The following is a 22,794-nucleotide window of genomic DNA, read 5'->3' as shown; positions in this document are numbered from 1 at the left end:
TCGTGCGCCCCGTACTATATCACTATTTGTTTTGGCTAGTCATGTCCACTTCACCGGCATCATCGTTTATCGGAACTGTTCTTTCAAGACGTACTTTGTCGTTTTAACTGTACCAGCCAGTCTTGACACTGGCTGGCTGACAGATTAAAGGCAGTCAACATGCTGCCGCCGTTCTATCTTACCACATATCAATTAATCAGCTAGCTGCAGCATCGTGTACACAATAAATGCTTTAAGTGAATGCTGTAAATGTTCAGCATAGGTTCACTTTCTTCTAATTATTTTGATGACCCATGAAGTGGGAATTTATCTGTTCCATGATAAAGTATTTCAGTCGGCAGCTAACCGGCGAGAGAAGTATGTTATATGGAAGAAGTTTGCTCAGCTTTCTGTTGAAGCTGAGAGAAATTTTTGGTAGGTAGACTGGTTTAGCTTCATGACGCGCAAAAGTCCCAATTTATTGGCTGCTTATGGTATTCCTGATCGAGGTGAAAGTCAGTTGGATGTTGGTATCTTCTGTGCGGATTGGTCACCTTTTTGGTTTGAGACTACCCAGATACTCCAAAACGCTCTATTATTCCGTCCCCATAGGATGTATGGCAATCTTGGAGCACAACGGAATACTTGTCCATCCGAAAACAACACTTGGTTGCTTTGGACTACCTCGTACTCATTAGTACGAGGTATGGAGGCTGCGCTGCACTGCGTTTGTCGACTTGTAACAGAATATGTTTCACTTGGTCTCGACAATCTTTACTAATCGACCTTTGGTGTAGAAGTCCTTTTTGTGGCACTAGCTAAATGTTGTCAACTCGTGCTGGATTTCTCCTCTGATTATTTGTTTCCTTTACCTTGAATTTTGTTGGGCTTTTGTTTATAAAATAGCTCAGACCCACATAAACATGTGTAATTAAGCAATTCAGCTGCTGGTTCGTAGAACCTTCTGTTCAGTTTGGCGCCAACAGCTTGATTAAACGAGTGTTTCTGGACAGAACGGATGGAAGACTGCTGGATAAGTAGAGAACTACTTATTCCATAGGGTTTTCCATGGACAAAGGGTAAGCCGATAAACCGTAAGCAAGTGTCGTTGGTAATTTTTAGAAATGAGCTTAAAAAGAGTTTCTAAGAGGAATTTTTCTTGTCAAGTCCAAGTGAACTGATCTGGTTCTCAATTACCCTAACAATGTTGCCTGGACCGTGTTTGGTTGAGTTGAGCTGTTTGAACAGTAAAGCATGTTTGTATAACATTTTTCTTCTATTTCAGTGAGTATGCTCTTGAGAAATTGGATTTGGTAACCTCCAAAATATCGAATGCTGATACATCGAATTCAGTACATGGGTGTACAAGTCCACTAAATTCAGCCACGGCTCCGACAGACGAAGGTTTCGCAACGTCTGAACAAGTGGCTGGTGATAAAAACGACCATCCTTTGAAGACGTCACCAAAAAGGAAACGCTCTACGGTTTCGAGGCAGGTAGTACATCCCGTAAAAAAGACTGGTGATCGCGTTAACTCAGAACAGTTGAAGAAGTTAGCACTAGTCACCGCAAACGCGTTAACAGAGGCCCTAGGAATACCCTCAAATGAGTTAAAGACTCAGATTGTCCAAGGCTCTGGGGAGGCCGTGGTCGATTTTAAGCCGAAGGCCTCCAAAGCGTCCCGCAAAATGAATAGAGTCAGTGAGGAAGTAAAGGCTGCAAAAGATGTCAAAGTGAGTCCTATGTTCAATTGCATTTCCTCCGAAACATCCTTTGTCCCATATTCAGGGCTTCGTTCTCAACGATACACGTATACGTAGTACAAGAGCAAACAGCCGTGCGTGCACTTTCACCTCTTGAGTTTACTCACCGGTTTTGAGACATCGACTCCGTTGCCTAACGTCGTTATTCCACTTCTTTCGCCGAATGTGATCATTTTGCTTTCATTTCGTAATGACAGTATAGTCACGTTTTTCGATCGCTGCTACAGGACTTTATTCATGAAAAAGCACTTGACTTATTTTGATCAGCCCACAGAAATTAGAATCAGATTTCTTCCTATCCCGTAAAGTTTGACCTAAACGGTTTCCTAGCTGTTCTGATTAAGTGTCGATACCACTGTTGGCTGAATCTTGTTATTCGCTGTATACAGCGAAAACACGCTTGCCGATGCCACCCATCCCGTAATTATCTTCCAAATCTTTTTCTATTCCAATTAACGAGCACTATCACATGGATCTAAACTGTGGGTATGTCAAGCGCGAAATCGAACACCTTTGCAATACTGCTCACCTTTACCGTTTTTCGTCCATTAATCAAACTTTATTCTACCGTTTTTATTGTAGCTCCTAATGCCAACAAATTTTGGTACAATGGACAAGTGGCTATTGGGTCCAGTTTTTGTGCATTATCAATAGATGAAACTTGGGCGCAAGTACATTAATCATGTTCACAGCATGTTCTTTATCAGGAGGCTGTTATCTTCGATTCCACAGCCGCCACAGAGGTTACTTCGGCACTCTCATGGCTTTCAGTTCCTAACATGAGAGTTCTCTGGTTTAATGGATCTTTGTAAACAGCTGTCTTTTACCGTTCGTCTACCATTTTTCCTAATGACATGCACTGGTTCTAACAGTACTAATCAAATGTAACATTGTTTCGTCGAAAGACACCTTGCTTCAGCAACTAATCAATTCCCTATCCGACACGCGAAGATCCTATATTGTTCTAGACGCCCTAGATCTCACTGTACGAGCAGAATATCTCAGCACATTGAAGCTAGGACTTTTGCAGCTTTATAGTCAATAGTCATTAAGGCGCGAAACCACCGACCAAAAGGTCCGTAGTTCCATGGCAGGTATACGCAGCACGTGACACAGCTGAAGGATTATTACTGTTTATTATTTTTAGAAGTGCTGGGATTGTACTTGCTAGACACCGATAGGCTATCTGACACCCTATGTTGATAAAAAATCATTGAACCGTTTTTTGTCCACCAAGCCCTTCTCGGACGATGCTCACTGAATCGCTTCCAAACTTTTTCCAGTTGATTAAAAGTTACAAAATCATATTGGTCACACCCCTGTGTGTTGTTTGTGCGGGGAATTCACACAACCATGAGCTGTAAATTGCGGGGAATTATTTTTGGCTGGATCACTCACGTCAATGTGTATGGTGCCCCTCCCCAGTGGAAATGTCCGACAAATTTCCTGGAGAACCTCAGAGACACTGCGCATTTTATTGTCAGAGGAACTTTTGGCCCACAGGGCCAAGGTTGTTCCTATCTTCCTAGTTTGGGTCAACGTGACTTCCCTTTCCCCGTGTCAAAAACCCTGAAGTAAACCATCCTAGTGGCAAGCTTACTGTCACTTCTTAGGAAGACTGTCTAGCTAACACTTGTCTGTTGCTGTGTGTTGAAAATGTGTCTTGCGAGAGGCTTCTAGGTGGTGCTGGATCACTCCTGCTGATGGCATACTGCTCTAACCTTAAATGTATTTTGAAAGCTGTAATCTTTCTATTGTATGTTTTCTTTAAGGTATGGGGCTTTTTTCAGGTCTTCTTTACTCTTCCCCAGACTTTTAACCCACCATTTTGTGGCAGATGAGGATCACTTTTCACCATTGTTTATTGTATATCGTAATGGTGATGATTTTGACGAATTTTATACGTGGTCACTTAGAAAATTGGTAACAGTCCTAACGGACATTAGGGTCGTGATTATCCGTTTTTAGGATAATGCACACAGTGCGGGACGAATCAGGGTCTCCCGTTCGATTCTGGTAGCCGTTATTACCACGAAGGCGAGTCTTGATAGAAACGATTTCCAGTTGGTAAGGTCATATGCTAAAAGTGAGTATTTCTTCCTGGATAGTTCCCCGTAGGTCGCCGGTTTAGATTATTTCCACAACATCCACCGTTTATTTCGAGCCTAATGAGTAAACCAGAGACTACGTACATAAAATTGCATGTTCAGGCGGTTTTATGTAGGCTGCGTTGTTCTGTGGTTCCACTCTTCAGTGCCTTTGTCGGCATCTTAGATACTTTTTAGATTGTATTTGTGGTCTACGAAACGATAGGTATGCTGTGCAATGCGCAATGAATGCTGAGTGTCCGGTAATTCGGCCGGACTGTATATCAGCAGGCAGTTCGACGGTTCACTCTTATTAGGGGTACGATGAATGTGGGGTACTTTGGAGGCTCACGTTTGGTGCGTTTGTTTGTTTGCCAGATGCCACGGTGATTAGAAATATCTTTGACCCCGGACATCAAAGCTTTCCAGAAAAGCTAGCTGAAGTCAAAAAAGACTGTCTTTCTGACTTCTCAATGTCGATACTGAAAAGTTCATTATTTCATCCTGTTCTTTTCAGATCAGTGATGCATCTACCACTAGTTCAGCCGACAATGTGGTTTATCGTGTACGTGTTGAGTCTGTTCGTCACTACCGGTTGCAACAGGCAGACTGCTATCGAGACTTCTACGCACCCAGTACCACCCACCTACCTAACCCCACGCCGCCGATGAGTATCGTTCTTCGCGGAATGAACTGCTCGTCACCAAGCTTGGAACTTGTCAGCGCAGAACTGGCCCGCCTAGGGGAGGTCGCCGGTCATACTGTCATACTCCGCGATCCGGAAATGCTGGGGCGACGTAGTGCAGGGGCGAAACATGTCTTTGGCGATGTCCCAGTTCGAAGACCGCTTTCACCGAGTTTCATGGCCACAATAACCAACGAAGGATGTCCTCAAGTCGACTATTTTGCTATTGTGTGCAGTTCACTGGGAAAAGTTATTGGAGTCGACATTAGGCCAGTTCCTAACGGTGTAAAAAATAGTAAGCCGTTTGGATCAGTTTACACTTAGCCTTTTTCCTTTAGGGTGTTGCGTTCATTTGACCGAGCGACTTGGGTATGAAATTACAGGAATCTCCTCCGGGCAATATTTATGCAGATGTTTGTTGTTTCATTTCTCATTCATTTCTCATTTCATTTCTCATGAAAACACCATGAAGGAGATAATTTAAGGTGCACTGAATGCTCTCCAGTGCATTCCCCTCTCTAGAGAACAACTCCCGTCAGCATTGAGAATTATTCACATTCTGATTCCCCAGGAGGAGACTCCACAATCAAAATGCCAGATACATCCGACCTAGATTTATTAGTTGATGCATTTCGAGGCCTTTATCCTCAGCACAGCCGACAAACTGATTCGCCTCACCCTGGACTGCATACGCTCGTAGCAAGCACACTTACTACAAAGTTTTAGAGTTGTAATACCTAGTGAAGGTGATATAGCTGAAAGCTAGGATTAGGCAACGCAAGATAATTGAAAACCGTTTAAAATCATCCGGACACAATTAAAATTTCTCTACTTACGCGTGCAAACTATATGTCACGGTCTATATCGGCCATTCTTTGATGAGGAGCAGCTCATTACACCCTCCACATTGTGTTTATACGGAAACCTTTCAACCGAGGACGCTACAATAAATTAAATAGATACCGGTATGGCTAAAAAACATGAACTTCCTGATGTTATTTGACAGAGAGCCACTCTCGTACAATAGGCATCCTTACGCTGGGTGCAACAACATTTACAAGTATTAAACAATATTGCAACTCTTGCCATCTTTATGATACCGTGAGTCTTTGGCGTGTCCTGATTAGCTGGCTGTTGCTCAAAGTAACTGTATGTTTAGAACTGATGTTTAGAAATTCACCACGAAATAGCCCCCTTTTTATTAAGCATTATTGATTCCTTAAAAGCGTTTTTGTTGCTGCATGCAGGACGTATTTCGGCTCCTTGTTGGTTGAAATTGTTTGCCCGAAAATGGACAACGTGGGTGGGTTCTTTCGTATTGTGGAACCCAGTCAAGAAAGTTTAGTACACCAGCGCCCCTCCATTGTTTTAATGTAGTACGCGGAAGACTCCACCTCATGAGTAGTGTCAACACATAAAAACGGTTATTTAACCCCAGCACTTATGTGAAGTTTTTCACCACTGCAGGTACTTAGGTTCCTGCATGGAGCCTTTGCGAGCGGTTTCGAATGCACAGGAATCGTGCGTGCCTCATATGGATAAGTTAAGCACATGGTCGTTGGTTTGTTCACTGAGTTGGACAGTTTGATTGCAAACGTTTACCACCAATCGAAGTGACATCATCAGTGCGTTGTTAGGGAGCGTAACGATGGGTCGGTTGTTGTGCGTTGACTAGTGTTGCGTGTGTGTTAGTAGACGTGCTTATGACGGCGATGACCTTCATTCAGGATTGGCTGCTCGGTCGGGCGGTTCCTTTCCTGAGCCTGGCCTCCCCTGCTCTCGTAGTCTGGTCGATGTTGGAGTCACTCCAATCACCGGATAAACCAACGACCATCTACGCTACCTGAGCTACCAACATTCTCTTCAAAAGTCAAGCATATGGTACCTTGACACACATAGGCTTCGCTTCCTATTGCTGAAATGATTACCATACCAACTGACATCTCAGCGCGTGTTTCTCATCTGTCTAACCGATTTCCATATATACCTCAAGGAGTTGTATCTAGTTGACAGAGCACACAGTCTGATCCGTTGCCACTGGTCACTCCCGTTGTTGTGAAGCTGTTTCTAGCGTTCTGAGTATTCAGCAAACAACTTCAGACAAATACTAATTGAACAACATTCACTCTAACGTAAAGCAACGTCTTCTCCAATCACCACAAAATACACTGTTGCTTAGGCTTTTAACCTCTTTCTTATTCCGCAAGAATATTGAATCAAATAAAACTGTATTTTTTCACAAGAATTCCCGTCAATTCTCTGCAGCAAGTTCTCTCCGTTTTCTGCTGAACGTAAATATCTTCAAGCAGCGTCCTCGTGATTGAATTAGATCACTTCCAAAATACTCTCAAGTGGTCAGTTACTTTAAAATGATTCACTACATGTATAGATGTTATTGTCAGTTATAGGGCACAGGCATATTCATTGATACCATCAGAGCCCTCTTCCAAACCATGGGATATGACGGAGAATTGCTATTGTGTAACGATGATTTTTGGGAACACGGGAAGTAATCGGTTATCTTGTGCTACTTCATCCAGCCCTCCATATGCATTATTTTTGTCGGAGTGCCAACTGTGGAATGTTCTAGCAAATGTGCTACGTGCGCGTCCAAGGCTGAATTATCGGTTAAGTCAGGTTAGTAATATATAACATATGGTGGATTAATGTTCCAGTTTCGGAAATGACAACACGCTGTGGTTGACGGCTAACCGACACATCAGGGTCATGGTATAGGATATTTCAACCGTAGTTTATCCGTCTGGAGAATAAATAAGCCATCTGGTGAAACGGAGAGTGTCTTCACTCGTAAGGACAGGGGCTTTCTTAAGCGTAGATTGTAATAGAGCAAAATTCATGCCTCCAAGCTCACATGAGCCTCGCATTTTCCAGTCTTGAATTCTTTGTTAAACGGGTTACTACTCCTTCCTGCCCATATCCTTCATTAAAAAATCGACGTGCGGTGGAGATTTAAAACACGTACAAGAGTGTACTACTGTAATTCATCCCGCGTGGTCTCATCCAACTAAGTTTCTCGTTACTCTGAGTGTTTGATGATCTGAAACCGGTGGCCCGGTTTTGCTTTGCGTATCGGTTTTTTCATGGAAGCTCATTGGATTCCTTGGCTAGCCGACTGTTTGAAGTTGAGAGACTGATTCTATGAAAATTCGAATAAACATTCTCCTTAGTTCTGCAAATACACGGGCAAACCAGAGTTATGGCAATGTCGGAGACGTCTTTTCCTGAGACTTTGTAGACTCTTTGGGGAGGACAAGTAAACAGATGTCAACCGCTTGAATGGCTACGTGAAGCCTCAATGAGAAGAGTGGAAAACGTTGAAGATGTCTCTGGTTGAAAAAATGGCTCAACTGTAGCTCTCTCTCGGTGCCCAACTGCCGTGCCACCCGGAAGAAAGCACGAAGGCCGAGATACTGCCAGATTGCCCAAGTCTAGACAGGAGCAGTGAAGATGCTGAGGTCAGGTTCGAATAACCAACCTTCAGGTCGATTAATTTCGCGCCTTAACCACGGAGTCACCAGGAGATCATCTTTATGCTTAATGTAGTACAGATAAGTGGTTTTCAACCTTTTATGATCCGTTCAACGGCTTCGGCATAGCATGAAACTTCATCCTACTTAAAATCATTATCAGGTACCGAAGTTTCACTCTCATAAACCACTCGTTTTGAAAGATACGTCAACTTCTGTAGAATTGCCGTCACCTTTAGTGACTAGATCCTGGAAACGTTTAGAAATGTTTGAAAAAATATAACACAGCTCACCTTGTGCTTCCATTTAGCTTCATTTTTATGCCTCGTTTTGTGTGTTTCTTAAAACCTGTATTCCTGTATCTAAAATCGAAGGGTGGATACATACCTCCGAAATCCGAGGGTAACGAGCACAAATTTAGGGCACAATTTTCCGCTTTTTTACCCTAATTTGTCTAAACACCCACTGTGAGGTGTTGTGTCAGCTATGGCCCTACAACCATTGGACCATTTTCGTTGACGGTTGCACCAGAAGACTAATTCGACAAGGTGATCGTGAGGTCCGAAGACCAAAACGGCAGCAAATAAACCATAGATTCTTGTCATCGCTTCATGTTAACTAGCTTAAGAAATTCATGTAAATTTTGCAGGAAGCATTCAGGTGTACTAGGTCCAGAGACATTGCTGAAGGGGTGTCATGTGATGCTAGAGACGTCATGTGCCAGTGACCTACCTATTTGTACAGGTTAGTCATAGTACAATGTGCAAATTCGTGGTCAATAAAAATAGAATACTTGTTAAAAAAAACTTCAGTTACACTAACAAAGAGTTAAAATTTCCTTCCTACCTAGTTGCGTTGTATATCTGATTGGAGACCGGGACAGTCGAGCTTTATACCAGGTCGACATTTTTCGGCCTCCTGTAGTGGTCTGAATGTGAATTACCTTTTTGCGCATTTGACGCTCTATTATTCATTTTCTACAACTGTTTCGTCTTCTCCTTCAGGCAGGTATGAGTGGTTCATCAAAAAGATAACAATTGATGAGTTAGAGCGGCAAAAGAAATACCATTTTTCGTGTGACCGATGGCTAACTTTAGAGGCTAAAAACATTCCGTGCAAACGCATCCGTACATCGCCGAAGGTCAAAATGATGACGAAATGTGCTACAGTCCCAATGCCACAAAACACTTTATCTCACTGTTCCGTGCCTCAGTCAGATGTTACCCAACTACTTTCCGAAAGTCACGCGGCTGGAGTGAGTAAAACTTGCTTGTTAAAGCAGGCTCCAGACTTCCTCCCGGAAGTTGTCGATCGTGGACCCAAAGTTCTAGATCCTGGCGCAACGTGTATGGCAGGAAGTAATGGAACCGCCTGCGCCTTGCGTAGCGCTGTCGAATCCGTCCTGTTTCAGTTACCAAAGATACACACGCTACTAGGCTTCGTTTCTACTTCACAAGGACTTCGGACAGATGAGCTTAGTTTGTCTGAAGAAGCCGGACAACTCCTACCGTTTCCCGTTGGACAAGTGCTTGCTTTGGCAGAAGCGGAGACATGGGCATTATATATAGCTGAATGGTATTCGGCTATCGGAATAAGCAACCAGCTGTTCGTCAACCAAACCTATTTCCCGGATTATCACCGCTTGCAACCGGTTCACGAAAGGTTTGTTACACAGGTCTACATGTATTGGTGTGAGATTGATGCTCTTGGTTACTATATTGAGTCAGTGATTCGAATATGTTCGTGGTTCTTTGTGGTAGTTGGTGCTTCCGGATATGAAAAATTAAGTGAGTACATTGTAGAGTTAGTGTGTAAGAACTACGGTATTGTCTCACCTCACGGAAGAGATGTCATCCATTAAGTACATTGGAAACCCCTTTCATCCTTATACCTGCACCCTCTCTAGCTTCGCTTATGAAGGCCACATAACGTATGTGCAAATTGTGCACTTTATCCGTGTATAAGCTGAAACGTATGCAGTGAACCATATGCTTATTAACCACGGTGCTTCGTCCCGAGAAAAGCAATGACTTAAATGAATTCATTTAATCGTCAATCATGAGAAGCTGGTTCTCCAAATTATGCCCGATGGAAATCCAAATGCAACTTACCAAGCACGCCCATGTTTTGAATATCATTCTGATATCTTGAGACAATTTTTGTTAACTTTCCTCAGTCGGTCTCATTCAAATGATGAATGAGCTGAGGAAGAAATCCGTCGGGAAATTGCCCTCCTGGGCAAGCAACATACAGTATCCACTTATCTAAAGTCCCCACCTAAAGCTGCCACCTTGACGTGGTGGTCGGGCTTGAGTGCTGCAATGGTCCCGCGAGCTAAACTGATTGGAACTTCGTTCCACAAGGTGCGACCCTGTTAATAGGGCCAAAGGGGAGCAGTCATGCCAAGAGCAGCGAGACCCCTTACTACGAGTAATCGGGCTACGAGGTGATCTGTGCGAAAAATGTTACTGCCCTCTGCGACAGGAGTGTGAAGACAACAAGGCGTTTTCCACGACAACCAGCACGTCCATATTCATGGAAGCAGTGATGCTCCCTTTCACCGAGGAAGGACGAGTTAGAAAAAGTTGGCCCTAAAAATCGCACATTCCGATCTCCCAGCAGTTTACTGTGACCGACGGCACATTGTTCAGCACGGCCGAAATACTTTTAGGACCAAGGAGCCCGGTGCTGTTCAAAATTTACCTGCTGTGCGTCGTCACATCAGTGGTGAAACAGTAATGCCCTACTCCCTGCGTCCTCGGTTTAGGTCAACCCCCTGCAAGCGAGCAGGTCAGACTGTTGAGCCGTTTGCTCCGGGCAGGGTCCCCAACCACAGCCCTGCATCCTCCCATTGCCTTGTGGGTCACTTTTGAGTCAAAGGCTTAAGATGGGATACCTCAACCAATCCCTCTTCCTCGACCTGAGTAACCGGTAAGTATCATTTGCCCTCACAATTCTGTGTCCACCGATGCCCCCTTCCTACCATATAAGCAAACGTCGCTGAATCATTTGACTGTCGGTTATCTGACCGAAATGCCATATGCCCCCTCCCGCTGCCTATTAGCAACAAACAAAATAACCTTTCTAAATTCATAAGATCCTTTCTATATAGGAGCTTTTAACGTCCGTACTCTAGCCGAAACCTTGTACTCCCTTAAAGTTGATGTATTTTGTGTCCTCGAAAAATCCATACAAGAACCAAGCCTGGTTACGCATCTCAAAACGCCAAGGACGAACTCAGGTCTTTCACCTTTCTCCCTTTGTGTGTCCGGTGATCCAGAATTGATGACTTGTGGAATATATGGTGTGGGAATTGCACTCAGCGCCAGAGCTGAGCGCGCTTTGGTGGATTGGATCCCAGTGAACAACGTCTAGGCGCCGTCCAGTTATCCAAATCAGTCAAGCTCAACGCCTCTCAGCATGGAAAGCAGTGCCTGTTCGCAGTATTGATTTATTCCCCCAACGGACTGCAGTTCTGACGGCGAGAAGGGTGCTTTCTATCGAGAGCTATCTAGGCTCATTCGTTAAGCAAAGGGCTCTGACACTGTGCTACTAGCGGGTGATATAAATGTCCAAATCTGTCATGTGAGTTCCTTGAAATCACATTAGGTCGTTCGATCCTCGTAGCACAGACATAGGAGAGCAACTCCTCCAGTTTTGTGCTGATCATCAATTATTTTTAACAAGTAGGAACTTTCAGCATAACCGTTTACATCGCGTAATCTGGCGGCTACCAACCGCAAACCAGCCGTGGACTTAATTGGATCATGTGGCCATCAGCCACCGGTGGAGAGCTACAATTCAGGAATGTCTTTTCTTATGGGGCACACAACTTGATCCCGATCAAGCCATGCATCGTGCACGCCTGAAAGTTCGTCTTTCATCAGGCCCTTGAAAGTCAGCAAGCAGCATGCCAGTCAACTATGTTCGAAAAACTACCATAGCTCAACAGTATCGAAATGACCTAGCCCAACAACTCTCCGCGATAAACCAATAGTGTCCTAGAAGTGAGCGTGTAGATAAAACGCGGTAAAATATGGAGGGGGCCGAGTTAGCTGGGTTCAGTTCTGTCTGTCTGCCCAATCGACCGTAAGATCACTGAATGTTGTCCAGATCCATGACTGATGCAAGAAAATCCATCCCAGGAGGCAATTAGTACGATGACGGGAGCAAATCCCTTAAACACCAAAGACTGAACAGCCTAAGGGGAGACCAAGAGCTCTGGTGAGCATCGAAAGCTCAGTAGATGAAGGAGTCTTTGGCTCCAGGAAACAGCCGTGCACTTTACTAGCTGACGCGATTGACAGGAGAGCAGCGGTCAGTAAAACGATAAGTGAAAAAGGCTTTGATTCATTCACTCGCAAAAACGTCGACTGGAAAGATGGGCCGAACAGTTTGGAGCGCAATTTAGCACCATGGCTTTTGAAGATGATGCATACGAGCAAAATAAAGAAATAAGGCACGAAATATCCATACCAAAACGTGTAAAGATACCGGGCCTCTCAAGAGAAAGCGGAGACTCCTTGATGACTCATCCAACAAAGCTCATTTGTGCGATATAGGGTGGAGAAAAAGTGCCTACACAAGGGAGCATGTCGATATTTACTCCTACCTTCAAAAAGGGTAAGCGGACGCTGTGAAAACCACCGTGGCATCAGCCTGGTAGTTGCGTCGTCGAAGGTGCTCTCTGGTCTCATCCTTGGAAGGTTGCCTGAACACAGGGAGAGACAGGTCCGTGAAAACCAAGCTGCTTCCGCTCTGCAACACGATGCATTCTCACGACAGTCTCACCCTTTATGGTGGAACCTTGACATTGCTGGCAGCGGCAAACAGTGGTTCTCTTCCCTGACTTGAAAGTTGCCTTTGACTCAGTGGACAGTCAGGCACTATAGAAGTGTCTATGGAGCAAAGGTTTCCCCGACAAATTCTTGGCCCTCTTTAAGGCGCTGTACGCCAACTTCCACGGACGTGTGAAGGTCTACGAAAGGCTCTCGTCTGAGTTCACCACGTCCAGTGATGTCAGACAAGGCTGTCCCCTTTCACCTTTCCTCTTCAACTTCGTGACTGATGCGACTATGGAAGACTCACTACCAGCCTCATTTGCCTGTGGGGCCGAAGTGACCCCGAGTCATTCATTCACAGATATCGAGTATGCAGATGACATAGCTCTTCTTGAATCTGAAGCCATTGTATTGCAAGCAATATCAAATAACCTAAAAAAAACTCTACCTCACAGTTTCGAATTCGTTTCACGCCTTCAAAGTTTAAAGTGTTGCTGCAAGACTGGATGGGCCTGAACCCTAAACTCATACTTGCGGATGAGTCGATCGAGGTAGTAGAGGAAGTTGTTCACCTGGGTAGCTGTACCAGTCCAAGTGGTCTCGCGAAGGATGACGTTCTCATTCGGATTGAGGAGGCCAGAGTAGCTTTTGTGAACCTCCATCGCCTGAGGCGTAGGCGTAACATAAGCTCATACGTCAAGGGTCGAATCCACAGAGTTGTGGTGCGCTCCATATTATCATACGGGCCAGGAAGCTGGCATCTGCGCGCCGAGGACGTCAAAATAGCTTTCAGTGTCTCGGGAGCATTGCCCGAGTCTGGTGGGAACAAAGGTGTACGTCGAATGGTATTCGGAAGAAATAACGCACTCACGATAAATGAACTGATCACACTGCATAGGTTGCCCTGACTTGGCCACGTGCTCCGTATGCCGGTCGACGACTTCCTCGAAGGGTTCTTCTTCCATAACCTCGTGAAGGGTGGAAACGAGCCAGGGGAGATCAAACATTGACTTTGCAACCAGGTATGGAACCCACCACCGGCAAACTCAGCTGCACTGGTCATTGCCGTCTCCTTGGACGGGGACCGTGAGACGGGACAAATCAATAGTTAGGTACATCGTCAGACACGGCTTAGTTGCGCACTCAATAACGCTCGTTCATCCAGCTTGTTGCTTTCACTGCATAGCTACATTCCCAATGCCGCCACTTAAAAGTTCACTTGTAGACCTGCATTTGCGCACCAGTTTATCATCTCCCGCCTCCAATGCGCATCTCTTCAAATTATCGGTGGACGGAACGAATCTTTGGCAGCTAGAGCCGCTGTGCAACAAGTACCCAGTTCTTACATCTGAAAATGATGATTGCCAGTGTGAAGTTCCTCTGCGCAACGAATCTGTCTCTGGTACTACTGAATTCTTCGAAGTCGCGGTGCAGAAGGGTTATTCTTAGCCACAATTTTAACGCGTCCGAATTCGGCCTTGACGACTGCTCGCAATCAACATACTTGATTTTCCAAGTTAAATTGCAACCTTTTTGCGTATTTTTTACCGTAGGATGTAGAAGAGTGCTGTTTCATCAAACCATTCTTACTGTCTAGTGTACCCACGTTTGTCCTCTGAATTACTGCAGTTTACTGCTCGTGTGGTTTTCCCGCTCGAAATCAGAGCTGCTGATTGCGACGACGTCCAGTGTTCATTAGGTGTGTGAACTTCCTTGAGGAGACAGCTTCAAAGATGTGATCATGACTTCTTTTCCATTTCCATAGTCATCGCCGTTGTTCCTGTTGAGTTCTGGGGGCTTCTCAGCCAACTCAACTCGATACCGTTGAGCTACAGAGATGCTTTTCAGGTGGTGAGCTGAATGGCATTGCATCGACCGACGTGTTTTGGAGGGAAGGCGAACAGGTGCACCTGTCTGCACAATACCGTTATCGGAGTCAAGTGGTGCACTCCAAAATGAACGGCAGTGTTATATTGATGCTCTCCACCAATAACCGATTGCCACATGCCCCAAATGAGTTCATGACCGGCTTGCACTTACTGGCCCCCAAGTCACATGGTGTGAGTGTTATGAATGTGCTGGCCAGAAACAAAGGATGTTCAGAACAACTGAAGAAATCGCTCCCCATTATCCGGACGGTAAGAATCAGGTTCTAGAGCCGCACCATACGTATAAACGACCCACAATTTCAGTGTAACTGGGTTTTCAAGCAGCGTGCATTTCAGTTCACTGCTGTCACCTCGTTACTACGCCCTCCCAAAATGGAATTCCCCGATAGTTTGTGTACATAAAGCAGAAGGTGTTTTTGGACGAAAAGACCAAAGTCACCCTGTAGTTTGGCGTGCATTTTGTACTCACAAAGTATATGGCCATACTCCTGGACATGCATTTACAGGACTCGCTAATTACTATCCAAGGAGAGGCAATTGTGGTTGCGAAGCCTTTTACGTGTTTTGGAAGTCGTCTACGTCTCGACTGTGTGGCAGTAGTGATCAATATACGGATCCGAGGTCATGTTGTCCAATTTGAGGCACCTATGGCGGCAGAGCACCATATCCCTAAATCTCAAGGGACGTGTGTGTATCAGGCTGCTGGACGGGCTGTTTTGTTATATGGCTCTGAGATATGGGCTCTGTTAGTAGCGGAACTGAGACATGTTCAAGTCCTCAAAAACCGTGTTTTCAGAACGGTAGCTCGTATAGGCTGATGTTGGCCAACCCTCAACGAAGCAATTAAAAAGCGGTCGTTCGGTTGTGTGACGGGGACTTCATTTGAGGACTGTACCCAGCACCAAAGGCTTTGGTGATTTGTTCATGTATTGCGCATACCAAATCATAGTTTTGCCGAAGGATCTTTTCTCTCCGTGCACAGTTCAGAGTTGCGCAAGCAGAGTTTTTGTCAACGTCTCACCTGGTAAAGAGAAATGAAATCGAATACGGGATATTCGATTACCGCCGGTGTGACACTTGGTACAAGATGAATTGTGTGTGATCCTTACTGTACCTGCGCTGCAAGACGTACCTGCTAATCGATAAGAGTGGCATCCTTGTCGTCAGTTTCCATCCATATTGCCTGAATGAGTGCCTGTAGGTGTAGTCAGCTCGGAATGATTGTGAGTCGCTTTCCAATCCACTTTCGTTCTTTTCTCCACAGTAAGACTTTCAAATAAATTATGATGCACAGCAGCCGAGCATCAGTTCTGAATACTCATGTTTTCGTACCGATGTTACGTGGTGCTCAATTTGACACAGTACGTAAGTTGAAAGCCCTGTTGTGGAACAGGTCCCTTAAATTTAAGGTTTATTCTAAAAAAATTTTCCCTGACTGAAGCTTAGACGGAACAGTGGTCAGGTAATTGGTAGCTAAATGAATCAAGAGGACATGTAAAGAGCCAGTGAATGGTGAGCTGTAGGGGTGAGTGATAATTCTCGATCGCCCAGGCCGAAGAAGGGTGCCAGACTGAGATACCTCACAAGGTAGTTAAAGGCGGGTTTTTGTTCGGAAACCCTTCTCTAAGCCTCTGACTTAAAAGTTCAAACAGCGAAGCAGCAGTTGTTGGGGGTTGTCTTGGAGGACTCTTCCTGTAGCTGGTGACTCAATAGTCTGACCCACTTGACTGTGGAATGCTTGTCGAACCTGTGAACGCAGCGAATTAGGTAAAACTTTCTGACTCATAATGATGCCGCTCCCAGCGAGTGCCTCCTAGCTGCACCGGACCCTTTGGTTTTGAACCTATCTTGACAATAACGGGTTATGCGCCGGTGGTCATGGTCGACCGTTGGGTGACCGGAGTGTGCGGTTGTAAGGGCTGATTTTTTTCAACCTGTCCTTCCTCGGAGGAAAGCAGTATCGATGCTTCCTCAGATATAGATGTACTGGCCGCCTGAAACAAACGCCTGGCTATCTTCACACTCCTATCATACAGCACTTACGAATTCACCTCCAATCTGCGTCGTACTACAATTTTTCGCAGTGCGGGGACTCGCTTTTCCTCGCTGGGCTGGTACCTTTTGGCCTACCTAGCATGGTTGAGCCTTGAGGAACTGAGTCCCGGCCAGTATAGCCCCCACGCTTCATTGCAGCATTGAAGTCCAACCACCACGACAAGATGGCAGTTTTGTTGTTGAAGGGTAACACGAACGGCACCCAAAGTTGCCGGGATTCTGTTTTACCGTACAGACTCTCAGGTGCGAAACACTTACCGATTAATGAGGGAACTGGAGGATTTAATATTTATGTTCCAAGTCTGTACGTTGCTTAGGCAATCTTCTTGTTTGCTTTTATGTTGACAGCGTTACTGACCTTTCAACTCACTCCACGATTGTATACATTGTTATGAAGATGCCTCCTGCTACGCGTGCATTGTTTGTGGATGATGTGAAATCTTGTCCCAACTTTCTAAGAGTTATTTGTGGCCATGTCATAAATTTTTTCAATGACTGCGATTCGAGAGCCACCCAAATTGGCAAAATTGACGAACTACCTATCCCGGATTTGGTCACCGCTATCGAAACTTGTAGTCCTTTGCCCGTGTTCCGCATAAATTTCGCAACCAAATGTCACACGAATATCCCAAGAATTGCATCCATCCAACCATATTCGCCGGAATATCTGGATGAGCCTTCAGATGACGAACGGTACACCTATCCCACTACTGTAATTAGTGGACGCAACAGTGAGATGGAACGTACGGCTTCGACTGAAGATAGTCAACCAGTTGAACTATGTGGCCTTCGGAACAGATCGATGCTCGATACAGAGGATATAATTACGCCTCCTGAAAATGGAAAGTTGGTGGTTCAGGCCGATCTCAATTCATGGAGTTCAACCAATGAGCCTCAACAGGAGCTAAAACTGTTGGAACCTTTGGATCCAGCGACTGTAGACACCAAAGATACAACAGAAAACCGAGGACCGTTACAGCTAGCAGATGTCTATTTTGACCCGTACTACTCAGCAACAGTGACTGCTACCGATGAACAGTCTGCGCGCAACGCAACGCAGGACAGCCAGTACTCGAATATTTCGCTACCCTTTCTAGTAAGTACAGAAGTTTTATATCTTGGCTTGTTTTCTTCCACTGAGGTGGGTGAGCTAAACTGAAGTATTTCTAACATGTTGAACGATATTTATACCTTACCCAAGGCCCAAGTGCTATCAAAGTAAGATGGATCCGGCGCCAACACGTTCAGCTCCAATGTAAAGGTGTCAATTGTACTGTACTATTTCGAATTAAGAAAACGAGTGCACCACTTTTCTACCCTCTGCATCTTAGTTGTTTGTAAATAGGTATCAGGTGTGCTGGATTCTCTTAGGAGACTTTGTCCCGTATTTTATGTAGTTGTTTTGTTATGGATGTCAACAGATACATTTGCGTCAGCCATCAAACCTAATGAACGCGTACGCAATCGGTATGGCTTACGTTTCTGTTTTCGATACTAACCGAATTCGTTATCATTTCCAGATTTAACTGTGCTCCGTGTAGGTTCTTCCTTTACTGGAATTAATGCAATGCTTACACTTGACCATGTAGGAGTATGCTCTTGAATGCTAAATGTTCTTTGTCTAGTTGCTTTTCTGGCGTATAGTATGTAGAGATGATCGAAAACAGCAGTGAAAATCATTGTGACATCCCAGCTCTTGACAGCTGAGCACAAGTTACCCTAATGGTCTATTATATTCAGTGTTACTGGTGATTATTTTTAATATTATCATATGGTGTCTATAATCGGTTTTTGCGACCCCGGTCCCAATAGACCTGATCCCATCTAGAAGAACCGTCACAAACAGTGGTGGAGTGCTCGCAGTCAAAGCGTAATAGACGTCAAGAGGCTCCTCGAAAAAAGGTAAAAGTACGGCTGTTGGTCATGTCAGGTCCATTTGATGAGATCTTTATAGCTATATCTGACGGTGAGTAAAGCGCTATCTGGCAGGAATTCAGCATAGAAACTGTTGATATCTGATAGTCCTTAGCCACTGACTTATTCGTCGTTTTGATATCCCTCGCGATGGACTACACAAATTTGCGCTAGTTTTCACGACGTCGGCTGTGTCAGGTATAGCCCGACAGAATTGTCAACTGGTTTGTGTAAAGAAAAGAGCTGAGTATAATTGTGGAAGACTTATCATTCCAATCTTATCTTCCCACATTCCTTGCAGAATGATGCGGCGTTGGAAGAGCGTTTGAGACAGATTGCGGGTTTGAGTACACGCAAACCTGCCCACTCATCGCGTAACGGGACTGATGGCCAGACGCCAGAGTATTATTTATCAAGCGAAATACAGACACCCATCCAGGAACTGGATCCCACTGACAAATTTGAATTAAGACACGTAAGTGGACTAGGAGACCAAACCAACGAAAACAATGAAACTTCATGGTTATGGCAAATTCAACCTGTTACGTGGACCGACAACCTTGAAGCTCTGAGATCACAGCATTGGGAAGCACTTGTTGAGCTTTCTAGATCACCCTTCCTGGAATGGGATAGCGAACTGAGTCTTATAGTGAATCAACCGACAGACAAACCGTTGGGTTCAGTAAGCGAAATCAGAAGTGAACAACCGGTCGCTATTGTGATGCATGAATCGATGCTATGATAATGTAAGTGTTTATTCATGCTCATATACAGTCAGAGCGTCTTTTCTCTTAACGTAGCTCATGGTGTCGTCGTATTTTGAAACCCACGATTTCCTCTTCGCGATTTTTTAAGTTTGCCCACTCATGGGTAGATGCCAGTGTAAACTCCTCTAGCGTTTCTGCCTGATCTGTTCAGATCGTTTACTCGTAGTAGCGCATCCTCACAGCTACCTGAAGGCAGTCGCAGGGGAGAACAAGGCTATACTGTCCTGAAGCGTTACCTATTCAATGAGGCTTTGGCCACCCTCAACACACGCAGCCCATTTTTGCTCCTGAATTCTCCTTACCTTCAAGTATGATGAATTTTTTCGATGATGTACACCGACCGGTCGGTGATTTGGATAGTCGAAACGATCATTGGGATGAACGGAAAGACCTTTCTCTATCAGTTCCTTTTAAAATTCGAATATCCATTGAACCGTGAAATGTGTGTGTGTGTGGTTTATCACAGGCGACCGTTATTCTGCTATACAGGTATCCTACTACATCCTACTGATGACAGCGCAGATTTATTACATTTTTTAATGTGAAATATAATTTTTCACAAAAGTTAATCACAATGCCGATCAGCCGCTCGTGGCCGAACCCATAAGTGTTCCGCTGCTAACCTTGGGGGTCGCGTGTTCAGAACGCGATTGGGCTTCGTAGAGTGCGCATCGCTGATAATTTCTGATAGGGTGGTACGATCGGCTTTTTTTCGTAGACTGACTTCACGTACAAGGCGAAATCTGTATTGGGACATAGAAAATAATTTTCCTCCACAGATGACCTCTCTAGGTGATGTATGAAAACTGAAGCATGGAAATGAATTATAAACAATAGCGAAAGCTGGGCAGTTTTCTAAAATGAACTGGGGAATCTTGCAAATGGAAGATTATGAGGGAAAAATAGGCTTCCAGCCAGACAACTTCATATTACTTCGATCAGTGATTTATCAAGCATTAGGTGATGTATGAAAACTGAAGCATGGAAATGAATTATAAACAATAGCGAAAGCTGGGCAGTTTTCTAAAATGAACTGGGGAATCTTGCAAATGGAAGATTATGAGGGAAAAATAGGCTTCCAGCCAGACAACTTCATATTACTTCGATCAGTGATTTAATCAAGCATTTTTTTCCAGTGATTGATTATCCTCTCCATTTTCTCTCCAGACTTGTGAGTGAAACTGTAGTGGTTTTTATGATCAACCTTATCGCTGAGAAATTAAACTCTCCTGGTTTGAATGTAGAACTTGTGTGGCGACCCACGCCTTGGCTTTTTGTAGTAATCTAGTGGATTTGTGGTGGTCATCGCTTCATTCCACATCAATGGGGCGCCCATCAGTAAACGGTCCAACTCACTTGCTGTTCCCAGCGGGTTGAAGAAGTAAAACTGTTTGAGATTTAATTTATTCTTTGTATCTTTCGTTTTTGTCACTTCTTATTTGGCCCCACCTTTTCGTTACATTCTCGTTACATTCATGACAATCGACCTCCCTGAGTGAGCAGAAACCGCATCACACTGCTCTTGTTCACCGTTTTATCTCTTCCCACAGTTCTGCATCAATGCAGTAATTGAGCATCTATTTGTTCATACTGAGGTCAGAGCGATTTATCTGGTCTTGAAAACGGGAAAGTTCTCATCGCCACCTCGAAGCTTTTCGCCTTCTTTGAATGCACTCCACAAAGCTTCGTCATTTATACATTTTGTTTCGGGTTTGTCCATAGTGGATATCATGATGTTTTGTTGTAATCAGGAATATCTAACCTTCTCAGGAATTTTGTGGAACATCTGTTTACTTAGGCTTTAATTCCCATTTCAACACTAAGACAGTCCTTACCCCGGTATACTCGAGTATCCCCCAAAAATGTGTGTCAGTTTTTTCCAATGCCAACGATATGTATGAATAGAAATGCGATCGATGGACTGCTGAGGGAGTTAGAATGACTTAACAGTGAAGTTTGGAAGCTATTACCAGAAAACTCAGCTGCGTTAGTCATTGCAGCCTCTCGTGATAGGGATTCATAGACAGAAAACACCAATGGTTAGTGACATTATCAGATAGGGCCCAGTTATGCACTAAATGGCGCGAAAGAATCCAAGCTGTTGCCTCCAGTGCATAGCTTCTCCGTGATCTGTCCACTTTCAGCTCCAATAACGCCGCTGTATTCATGTACTAATTAGCTAAGCTCCGGCTTCTAATTCGTAGCCCTCTACCCCTACCTCCCCAAATCATCGGAGGACAAAAAACTGTAACATCCCTAACCACTGTAGGACAATTACGCGATGACGAAAGGTGTTAGAATAAGCCTTCCAGTTAATGAAGAAGCTGAACCTCCTTACCAGCCTGTTATTTTCCCGCTTCTGTTTTTTGCCATAGAGGGTCATGCTATCGTACTGCATGACATGCAGACATTAATTGCGACATTCGTGATAGGCTTCATGAATGAAGCGTTAGCGTCAGCGCCGTGTGTACTTCATTTTTCTCTCGATTTAGATGGGTTTTTCTGTTCGGATAACCATGGCCCGATTGCTGGATGTATAGGCTCGGCGGTACACGAGCAGCGTCGCTATCTTCTGATCTTACCAAGCACTGTCTCTAGAATGCGAGTTCCATGTGGATTGAGCAGGAACAAACTCACACTTTAAGACCAAACTGCATTTCCGCGCTTTTTTTCAGACTCTTCTGTCGACAAATTACGTCAGATTCAGGTGCAACACGGTGCATTCGTCCTCCTCACTCACCGATACAGACGTCGATCTCCGTTGGTCGTCTATTGTAGAACATCAAATCCATCGCTGTCTGAAGCACACAGCAACTATTCAGCCTCGGTGAATGCAAAATAGCTTGCCTTGGTTCGGTCAGCAACACTAGTTAAAGATTACTTTTGCTGTATACTCCCTATGACTGTTAGGGCAACATTACCACCACGACAGCTCTCACTGCTCACATACACCACGCCCTATGCTTTTGCCAAACGTGTGGTAAATGAATAAACATTTGATAACCACTCTGTTGTGACTTTGCCTGTATTCACTTCCCCAAAGGACTTGTTCTATGTTCGTGGTACACAACCACATTGGCCGTGTTTACGCGGTAACACTGTGGAAGAATCAGGAAGCTCGCGGAGCTTGATAAAGGCAATAAGTAATGATGAATTCGCACGGATCCTAAACACAGGGACCTCTGAATTAATCTATAGTGAATGACGTGTTCAACCACTTTACCCGGATATCTCTTATCCAGATGTGTTTCGTATATGAATTATTCTCCACCATATGCATCAAAATTAAACTCTCAACGCCAGACATCTTACTGTTTCAAAGAAACTAAAAAAATATTTTCATAGTTGACCGGATACCAAGGGGCCCAGCTTCCATTCTTACTGGG

General features: G+C 44.5%; 1 protein-coding gene across 1 annotated transcript in view; it reads left to right on the top strand.

Annotated features, from left to right (window-relative positions):
- Window positions 1-22,432, top strand: part of T265_11506 (hypothetical protein) — a gene marked incomplete at both ends in the record, with an annotated part of 38,863 nt that extends 16,431 nt beyond the window's left edge. Inside the window, 6 exons of the mRNA XM_009178178.1 lie at window positions 1,265-1,712; window positions 4,347-4,809; window positions 9,007-9,664; window positions 17,076-17,823; window positions 18,943-19,323; window positions 22,084-22,432. Coding sequence (XP_009176442.1) covers window positions 1,265-1,712; window positions 4,347-4,809; window positions 9,007-9,664; window positions 17,076-17,823; window positions 18,943-19,323; window positions 22,084-22,239 — 2,854 coding nt within the window. The remainder of the gene's footprint in view (window positions 1-1,264; window positions 1,713-4,346; window positions 4,810-9,006; window positions 9,665-17,075; window positions 17,824-18,942; window positions 19,324-22,083) is intronic.
- Window positions 22,433-22,794: the final 362 nt, after the last annotated feature.

Source organism: Opisthorchis viverrini (genome assembly GCF_000715545.1).
Source record: "Opisthorchis viverrini unplaced genomic scaffold opera_v5_508, whole genome shotgun sequence".
Classification (NCBI taxonomy): domain Eukaryota; kingdom Metazoa; phylum Platyhelminthes; class Trematoda; order Opisthorchiida; family Opisthorchiidae; genus Opisthorchis; species Opisthorchis viverrini.
This window is presented reverse-complemented; position numbering and strand designations above follow the sequence as displayed.